This window comes from Limulus polyphemus, unplaced genomic scaffold (genome assembly GCF_000517525.1).
Source record: "Limulus polyphemus unplaced genomic scaffold, Limulus_polyphemus-2.1.2 Scaffold3467, whole genome shotgun sequence".
Lineage (NCBI taxonomy): Eukaryota > Metazoa > Arthropoda > Merostomata > Xiphosura > Limulidae > Limulus > Limulus polyphemus.
The window spans coordinates 102,015-112,933 of NW_013669077.1; the positions used below are offsets into that span (position 1 = coordinate 102,015).

Sequence of the window (10,919 nt, forward strand, 5' to 3'; positions counted from 1 at the left end):
TCTTATTTCGAGAAATCAAGCGTGACGCGACGTGACACACTGGCTTTTATATAGATTAGATAATTGTCAAAATATGGGTCTTTGATAAAGGGTTTTATCGCATACATCTTTTGTTAACTTGTTAAAGAGTTAGTTATGTTACTGAAGTTTTTTCGTTGGAGTTCATTATGAAATATGAAATAGTAGTTGCACTAAGTTTAGTATGTATATCGTAAGGATTTAAGATACATAATTTTTTTAATGTATTGGGACTTCATGTGCTTAATTCATCTTTTGTTGCTATTTTGAGATGCTCTACTTTATGTTTTGTTATACACTATAAAGGTTTTTGTCCTGTATTTTATATTACTTTTTATTTCTTTTTTTTTGTAAAAGATGACTTGTTTTGTATATATATATTTTTTTTGAAGTTACATTGCTTTGGTTGAACAATTTTATATAAAATGTATTGGTGTTTAGAAAGGATTTTTGTAATTTTTTGTATGTAATCTATGCAAAAAAGAGTATAGTGATAGGTATTTGTTTGTTGACGGGTATTGTTCATGTATTAGTGTGGGTGTGCTGGCATTTTGTTAAAGGGTTTTTAATTATCCATTAATTCTTAGTTAATTAAAGGGTTTATTTTTATATTATATGTAGATTCGGTGTTATAATGTAGTTTCCTGTGGTTGAATACATATACCCCTGGTGGGCAGAGCACAGATAGCCCTTTGTGTAGCTTTATGCTTAATTCCAAACAAACAAACAACTGTTGAAGATATCTGGCATATGGGCACAGAGTGAGATAGAGAACTTGCTAGACATAATAAAAAGATTGAAAGAAAATAAACAGAGCGAAACAAAAATAAAGGAAGAAACTTACAGGGCAGAAAATTAGAAGAGCATCAATCTAAAAGAAGAGTTAAGTGAAAGAAATGTACTATTCAAAAAAATATTAAAATAAAAACTAAATCTGGTTCAAGAAAGAAAATTGGTGAAACTATTGGAGATGTACAGAGAGGTTACAACAATAATATTAAAGAAGTACGGAGAGGCTGCAATGATAAAATTGAAGATGTATAGCAAGGATTTAACGACAAAATCGACGAGGTCAAAAGCGAAGTACAAAAAGACATGAATGAAGTAAAGAAATACATTAAAGGGATAAAAAGAATATCCACGAACTAGGTGAAAAGGGTATCATAGAGAGTGAAAATAATACTAATGACAGAATAAAACGTCTGGAAAAAGGAATTATTAAATACAAAGATTAAACCAGCCACTCCTTTTTCTGCACTGATTCAAGAGTTCTAACCTAAACCATCATCTACTACAATAGTTAACAGGCCCGTGCTCACAATGTTTGAAACAGGGGTTCTGATTTGTGAAATCTAAGGCCAACACATATTGTGCGAAGCACAATCAGCATGGAAAGCCTGCTAATGCTACTGGGGTATTTGGAAGCATGCGACTATTTCAAGCCAAAAATGCTAATGCTTCATCAGAAGATTATAGACTATGTAGAAAACATTAAATACCATAAGCAACTGCGTTGTAACTATATAAGCATAATTTTTTTACATCATAAAAATATGAGGTTTGGCCAAACTCCCTCAATCCCCCCCCCCTTCCCTGCGTACGTGCGTGTATAAAATAAGATAACTTATTTAGTCTACACCTATTACTACTACTGATGTTACTGAAGGACCTTCCTGGACAACTCCAGCCATGACTCTACCAAATTCAATTCCATAATTCACCTGGCTAGCTGAACATCAGCCAATCTCGAAACCAACGGAATATGATGGCGAAATACTATAGGAACTATAACAGACTCAGTTTGAAATCATTTTCACCAGTTAGTTTAAAAGAAAGAACAACAATATAAAAGTCCGCTCCTTGTATCTATTATTCATTGCTTTATTTATTCTCTGTTGTTGTTGTTAAGCGCATTGTTTCACAACTGACTATCTGTGCTCTGCCCACTGCAGGTATCAAAATCTGATTTTTCGCGTTATAAGCCATCAGTCTTAACTCTGAGTCACTGGGAATGCCTTATTCTCTGCAGGCTGAGAGGGGGTTTGTGGTGGCGAGTAAAATTGAGTATGCTGATATATTTTATATGATTAGAAATATTTTCTTCATCGTTATCTTCTATGCATTTAGGAAATTATAAAAGGCTTTATCTACATGCTTTTTTTACATCTTAGATTATTAGTAAAAATCTCCATTAAAGATGGAAGAATCCCTATTCCACCTTCACATTGACTTGCAATTTTTAAACTTTTAAATAACGAAAAAACGACAACATAAAAACAAAAACTCTTACTTTATTTATATCATCAACTGATATACCATAGTGCTGTATAGAAAAGTGGAAACAGTTTTGTGAACTGGGAAAAAAAGTTTACCAGGACTCTATTATGATTGGCTAATGCTCTTAACTTAGCCAATCACAGATGAGTTGGAGTAAAGGTCTTGTTTTTTTCTTATCAACGTAACTGGTTGAGTTTCTTGTTCTCTATTTTGGAAAGCATGGTTACATTATTATCGTTATCGTACGGATGACGAAAGTACCAACATGGAATTTCAGAAAACGGTTAAGTATAAATTTTGTGGTGCCTAGTAATATATATCACAAATATGTATTGCTTTTTACTATAGCTTTAAAATATAGGATTAAATCGTACATAAAATAATGGAAAAAACGTTTATTTAACTACGTAGAAGTGTAAAGTTCATCGTCGCTGCTATTGTAATATACAGAACTACTATACTATAGTAGGTTAGGCTTAACAGAGCAGTAGTGTGGCGCATTTAGCCTACCGGCAAGTACTACGTCATTAATTGGAAGTTTAAAATTAGGTTTAGTGTTCATGATTTCATGACAGATTAGTTTAAAATTGTTTATATTTTAATCAGTGTTTACTGCTGATAATTATGTGACTAAGATTTCACATTCAGAATTTTAAGACTACATTAATTTAACACTTTTCATTAATTTCAGCTTATACTTTATAGGCGGTAAACTATACTGTATTAAAAATAAAACTAGACTTATTTAAGCTGTTAAATTAAAAACAGAAATTTTCAGTAGGTAAAATAATATATATATATATATATGTTTTAAGAAGAATGAAATGCAGTAAACTTTTTTTGCAAAAGTAATTTCATGGTCGCAATATTGTGATAATCATTAATTATCAAGTTTCAGTGTTATTAATTAACCGCTGATACATAGACCACTTTTGATAATGCTTCACACTCACAATAAGAGACGTATCTTAGATATTTGAAACGTAACATGTATACAAGCACAGTTATATATTAGTTTTAATAAGTATTATTAATATGTCCAAAGATGTTGTTATTAAAGAATGTTAAATAACTTGTTTGCTAATTCTCTATACATACTTGATAATATTAAAACAAATTAAGAACATTTTGAGAGAAACTTGTAATGTTGTTGCTGCTTGTTTTGCTAGGGATGTAGTGGTTTCATTTGTGGGTATTTTTAAAGTTTTGCTTCCATACACTCACTGCTGTCAAAAATTGTTTTTGACACTGATGTTATGATAGATACTTCATGTTATCATGGGTGACATATAACTTTATAAATTTATTAAAGTTTTGAATATATCATATACATTTAAATAATCATAATAGAAGATTAGGATGTGTTAAGGGATTGGACAAAAAAATGATTTAGTTGATGATAAATTTCAGTGGGTTTGTGTTGTGTAATGTAATCATTCATTGTTTTATGATATTTTTGAGGTATACAGTGTTTTTGAATGGAGGTTTGTTTGCTGCATGCTTATGCATATAAATAATGCTTGTGGGTGTATACAATGGGATTCATATACACCATAGTCTTTTTGTGCAAGTATAAATAATGCAAACACCATTTTTATATTCTGGCTTTAATTTTATCAACAAAGATTCATAATTTCTTAAGTCTATTATCATTAGTATATTATTAAACCTCAAAGTGTTTTTTAACATTGTTTTAACTTAAGATAATTCATAATTTAAAAAAGATGCTGAGTCACTAAAATGAATCTAAAGGAAGACTTTGTGGTGCCTGACTTTTAAATGTGTGTTTCAATCATAACACTTATAGCATTTGCAACTAGGATGTAACTGGTGTACTGTTTTTTCAGATTAAGATGAGAAGGTGTAATTCATAACCAGTCATATATAGCTAATTTTATTGTACCTTTCTTTGATGTGTACTGGTATCTAGGATAGTTGTGTTGGGAAATTTTCTCTTAAGCCTAAGATCATAATGGAATGTAATACTGATTACTGAATATGACTTACAGAGAAACTGTAGTGAAATTTAAAATGTTTGGAAGGTAGGTACAGCCATTCTAATTATCTTGAGGGGAAGAAAATTCTAAAAAGAAAAATATTTAATAAGTGGAAATTATTATAGATTTGTTTTTTATACAAATATAATCATGTGTAACTATTGAGTGTTAGTAGCTTTGATTCCTTGCTACTTTTTAAACTTTTATTCATACTTATTTTACAAATAAAAATGGGATATTTTAAATAGACATGTATGCAGTGTTTCAGTTCAGTTAGTTTCAGATTATTTTTGCAATTAAATTTGATTTTAATAATCTTTTCAAATTTTTAATTTTTGATAAACTGAAACTCATCTTTTTAATCAAACTTTGGCCCAGCATGGCCAGGTGGTTAAGGGGCTTGACTCGCAATTTGTGGGTCGCGGGTTCGAATCCCCGCCACACCAAACATGCTTGCCCTTTCAGCCGTGGGGGGCATTATAATGTGATGGTCAATCCCACTATTCATTAGTAAGAGAGTAGCCCAAGAGTTGCTGGTGGGTAGTGATGACTAGCTGCCTTCCCTCTAGTCTTACTCTGCTAAATTAGGGACAGCTAGTGTAGATAACCCTCATGCAGCTTTGCACGAAATTCAAAAACAAACAATTAATCAAACTTGTAATGGCATTAAAGAATAATATCCAACTAAGTACCCACTAGCTGAGTGGACAGTGAATTGTAACAAATAACAGTAATTAATAATTAAGGTCTGATAGGTTGTCATTACACTTGCAGAGACTTTGAGTTATTGTCTCATTATAAAAGGTGTTGTCTTAGAAAATTCTGTGTTGTTCAGGTGAGCTCATCAACTTCTAGTATGGTTTTTTGTTAAATTTTAACACAAAATACTGACAATTTTTGATTCAACAATTAACTGTAAGTTGTTAACTGTTTCAGGACTTCCAGTTTCTAGATTTAAATGATATACCTGAAAAAGAAGCCAATGAAATATGTGAGATACTAAACTGTACTGGTGATAATTCTTATGTAGAGGTAAGAAACTTTTTCTCTGAAAATGTTATCATACATTTCTAATATCACTGTGGAAGTTAGTTGTGTGTAAGTTGTAACCTTTTAAACCATCAAATTCTAGTTTTATTAAAAAAGAAAAAATTGTTTAGCAGAATTCATGGAAATGTAAATGCTTAATTCCTGTTGTTTTTGCTTCAACATATTTTGTTCTTAATTTACTTCTATAGAATTATATAACAAACTTAACAGGTAACTTCTACTAAAATAATTAGTAGTTTAAAGTTGGAATAAAAATTCAGAGAAAGGATGTGTAAAACAAACTAAAACATTCCTCGCTAGCATTTCCTCACTAGGAATGCTAGACATGAACATCTTTTAGGATGGTATGTAATATTGGAAGCATATGTTTACTGGTAATAGGAATTATAACACAACACAATAGAATAGGAAATAATCATAAGCATGAATTTCTTTACATGAAAGAAGCTCTGTTGGCATCAGTGTGCAACAGATGTCAATTAAAATTTGTATACACTTCGTAATCAAGCTAGAAAATGGAAGTATATTAAAATTTATGATCATTGTTATTGTGATATAATATCTTTTACCCTTTTTTTAATTGAAATATATTCTCACTTCTTCATTGCAAGATTACTCAGAAATAAAAACTGTTTGTGTCATGTAACAGGTGTTTTTTTATATTTTTTTAGCATCTATATTCATATTTGTTATAAGGGTTTTCATGCAATGAATATTCAATATCACAACTGTAAGCAGTTTGGAAAGCTAACTACATAGGACTCTAATTAAGTATCACTGGCAATTATTGATTATAATTCTGTTGTAAATGGGACCATCAAAAATATTATGAAATTAAAGTTGAAAATTTGCATATTGTAATCATGATTGAAAAACATGGTTGTTGAAAAATTTCGGTTAATGAAACTGTATAAATTCAAGTTTGATTCTAGTTTTAATTTATCAAATTCAATTCTTATGAGTAATTTTGATTTTTTACTAATTTCTTAGAAACAGTTTGCTTTGTTTTTTCTACCATTATTTCATCAGGACAAGTAAATGACAATTATTCTTATATTTTTTATTGTAAATATTAATGTTTTTGAGAGTATACAGGTTTCAATTAAAAACTTCTGAATATAAAACAAGAAAAAGATGAAAGTAAGCTTAACACTAAAGTATACTTTGTTTTAACTGTTTTGTGATGGGCTCATGCAATTTGCGGAAATCGAGTTGCGAATTTCACTTGTACAACCATGCATCCAGTAACTCTGAGATTTTTCAATATATCCTCTCAAAAACTGGTAAGATATTGTTAAAGATTGTTAGTATCTTGTATACAGATAATGATTGTTTTTTAATTATTTTTACAAAAATCTGTAGTTACATTCAAACTATCAACCAATCATGTGCAAAGTGATTTTCATTTTAAGTATAAAAAATACTTTTCATCATCTTATAGTTTTCATATTTCATTTGCATAACCTCTAGAACCTCCTAAAAGGATATCAAAAGTTTTTAAGGTAAATGTTTATATTTTATTTTTCATTTTCTCTACCATATCACTAACTTTAGCTTTTATTGTCTATGTACAGTACAACAAAATAATTAACATTAGGAAATGGAAAGAAAAAACATACCTTTTAATTTTTTGTAGAATATCTTTAAAGTTTCCTTTTGTTGAATTCGTAATTTCATCTTTTTTTTTTTTCTTCCCACTTTTCACATATAGTTAACTTTTAATGCTTTATTTTCTTTCTTGTCTTTTACAACTTATTATTCATTATGACACAAGTCAACAGGATTCTCAAGGCATATTACAGTTTCTTTGAGAAACATGTGCAACCTTTTGGCAAAATTTTCATTCAGCACATAATCCTTGAGAACAGACATGAAATATGATGTATATTTAAAAAATGTTTAAACCTTTTAATTATGCATTTTAGAACATAATTAATACATAATTAACTAAAATATAAGAGCAAGACTTAAATACAATTTAAACTGTATCTCTAACTTTTACATATTCAGGTAAGAAACGACCATAAGTGCTATAGTCGATCAACCAGCCAACAGTACTACAGTCGGTTATATGTACTCTGTGATGACAACTGCGCACCCATTTCAAAATAACCATTGTCAGTTTATACTGTAAAATGAGCTCTTTCTAATTGTTATATACACATATATATGTAATGTCTACATGGAAGGGATAAAGCTCAAACAAATCTGTTGAAGGTGGGTGTGGTAGCTGTCAGGGGTTTAAAAAATTTATTATATGCTTTAACTGTATTCTTTCAGAGTACTTTGAAAGGAAGGAGTTAAAAGGTTATATAAGCATCTTAGTGGCTAGATGTACTATTACTATATTACCATTGTATTATTGAAGATACAGAGAGCTAAAGTAGAGATTTTTCATAGCTTGTTGGTCGCGTGACAATGCATCTGAAGTTTTAAGTAGTTTTTTAAAGGTTTATTTTGTAATAAAGGACTTAAAACTTGGATAAAATAAAATTTTGAATCAGAACATGCATTATAATATTAAATTCGTTCACATACATTGATACTAAAGGTGTTTAATTAAATCTTGAATATAACACAGTGACTTGTGCAGGAAAGCATTTAAAGGGGCTCCCCTTGCAAAAGGGTTAACAAGCTACAATTTGTTATGTGTGTGTGTATATAACATAATGAATGTTTATATGTATTTGAAACTATTTTTTTGCTTGTCTTAGTAATTTAATTTTTTATCAAAATATTTTTGAAGCTTCCCTGGAAGGATGAAACACCCATCAGTAATTTCCCATCAGCATCAGGTTAGTACACAATGTTTAGTGATCTAACATTTTGTTTGCTTTGCATTTTGAACAGAGCCTGAATTTTTAAATGAAAGTATGTTTATTTAGGAGGTTTCATGCTTCTAGTATCAAATCAGGGATAGAAATAATGAAATAGAATTAAAATTACATTCACTCGAGGGAGAGCTATCAGAAAAATTACATTCACTCATGTAAAAGTTGCATTTCCTCATGAATTGTTTATTTAATCAATGCAATATTTTCACTTTCATTGGTTATAACCAAAGGAATATGGATGGACCATGCATTCCCGATCAGGAAAGCCAACTAAAAAAAGATTAAATTCCTCGGGAATGTGGGAATTTAATATTTTGATTCTTCCAAATACAGTATCTTAAGCGTAATAAGAAAAGAAAATTGTTTCCTACTTAAACTGGGACTTACTATGTTGAGCTTTCTCTTGTGACAGTGGATCTTTTAATAATTTTCAAGTTGTGCTTTGATCTTGATAAGGTCTTTATCCAGTTGAAACAGTGTATTATATTTTTTACATAGGAGAGATTATATGGATGGAAGTTTAAACGTGCATCTTTTTTTTTCTCATAAAGATTTTACACGTTTCTTTGTATTTTACAGATTTTATTCAACAGTGATATGCACAAAGTAACAATTTACACTGAACCTACAAGATACATATATTAGCTTACTAAAGCTTACTTTCACATACAGGATGAATAGTTTTAATAGATATTTTATCAGCAATAATTTTTTGATAGTTTTTCATTGGTTATTAAAACAGGTAATAAAATTGTTGAAATTATCATATAATGTGTACATTTAAAATGATGTTAAGATTCACTATTATGGAACAATGAGTTTATATGAAAATGTGTTTTTGACACTATGTGTTTTCTTTAGTCCAACTTTTGCACGTGTAAGAATTTTATAGCAAAAGTTTCAACTTGCAAAGTGTAAGAAAGGGGTTCAGTTTTAAGTGACTTTCAGGGGTGTTAAAGTTTGGCAACTTTTAAATTAGCAAACTTTTCACACTTATTTTTGACAATTTATAGTTTAATATATTATTTTGGCTGATTTTTGGTTGATTTGATTATCAAGAGTTGACATATATTAGCAACATTTATATGAAAAAATATAATACTTTGTCTCCAGTACAGTTCTAGTATTCTGGCTTTAGAAAAGCCTCTCAAAAATCAATGATTTCAAAGTTGTTTATAAAAATCCCAAATGTGTGCAATGTATTAATTTTAATCAAACCAATTTTTCTTGTCTAGATAACGTGGAATGTGAAAATGATGAAGATTTGACTCTTGCATGCTATATCGGGCATGATACCACAGTTTTTCCTCAGGTTGCAAATGTCAACACCTCAGTGGCTCATCCACCTTTTTTGCCTGTTGTTACTAGTGTTTCTTATCTACCAGCAGATCAGCCTTTTTCATTCATACCTAGCACTTATCCAGTTATTCCTCAGTATTTAGGTTTACCATTATTCACACAGAATATTCCCCAGCAAGACTTAAATACTGGGCAAACATACCATTATCAAATTCCGTATCCTCAGCCCATTTTGTGTGGTAACAATTTTACAACTGTGACTTGTAGAACAAACAGTGATAAAGTTAGTGTTGGACAAGATTCAAAGCAAAATGGACAACTTTGTGAAAAACAGTACCCTCGTAGGAACAGAAAAAAGCGTCCTTTTAACTGCTATTCTTCTTTGGAAATGTGCATAAATTCTGATGCCTACCAGACAGGATCAGTGATTCTTGCAAACCAGTTAGCCAATGTGATTCCACTGAGTGACCACTCAGTCTTATCTCATAATCCAGTAGTGCCTTTTAGTGTTCCACCCCCAAATTATCCATTAACCAATGGAACCATACCTTTGCCTGGTATATTGTCAGAATACCCACTTGAAATGACAACAATGCAGTATTCTCCAATGGCTCATCCACAAACTGAATCAGCACCAATTTTCTGTGTTCCTGTGATTCCCTCACCCTATCATGGTTATATTCACCACCCTACTCCTCCTCCTACTGTCCATCAAGTAATGGATGGTAGTCAAAACTGTGATGTGTATTTACCTCACATGTCATTGTGTGTGACTGTATCAGAAGTTCATAATTACAGTTATTGTCAAACAACAGTAAGCAGTGATAGTAAAACTACAGTAGCAAGTATAGATAATTCTGTAAATAGTTGTATAACAGAACATAATATTGATGACAGTGCAGCTGTGTCACAGATAATGCAACCTAAAAAGACTGAAGTAGAAACTAATGATATCCCAGGCTCAGAGTGGGGAGCTAATAGTGAACAGTCTTTTACGCCCACCCCGGTTACATCCGAGCCAGAAGTTGAGGGGAAGACAGATTGTATGTCTTCACCTATTTCTGTGGTATTTGATGAGGTTCAGTCAGTTAGTACTCCTGAACACTTATTAGATCAGGATTCAGGAGTGTCCCTGCCTAGCAATGATGAAGTAGAAACATCAATGAACAGTGGTCTTCAACAGCATCAATCATGGGCAGACCTTTTTAAAATGATGAGTTTAGAAAATAGCACTTCTGGAAAGGAAAACCTTGTGGATGAGATGATGTCATCATCTGTTATGAGTCACAGGACCTCAGATGTTAAAGCATGTAAAATAGCAAGTATGAGCATTTGCATAGTTTTTCTGTCTTGTTTACTTCAATTATACACACACACACACACACACACACACACACACACACACACACACACACACACACACACACACACACACAGACGACAC

At 31.0% G+C, this 10,919-nt stretch overlaps 1 protein-coding gene across 1 annotated transcript in view; it reads left to right on the forward strand.

Moving 5' to 3' along the window:
- Nucleotides 1–2,489: 2,489 nt before the first annotated feature.
- The window catches only part of LOC106469401, a gene marked incomplete at its 3' end in the record, with an annotated part of 14,748 nt that continues 6,318 nt past the window's right edge, over nt 2,490–10,919 (forward strand). The window contains exons 1-4 of the mRNA XM_022397917.1: nt 2,490–2,578; nt 5,229–5,324; nt 8,089–8,137; nt 9,412–10,797. Of these exons, the coding sequence (XP_022253625.1) occupies nt 2,561–2,578; nt 5,229–5,324; nt 8,089–8,137; nt 9,412–10,797 (1,549 nt within the window). The remainder of the gene's footprint in view (nt 2,579–5,228; nt 5,325–8,088; nt 8,138–9,411; nt 10,798–10,919) is intronic.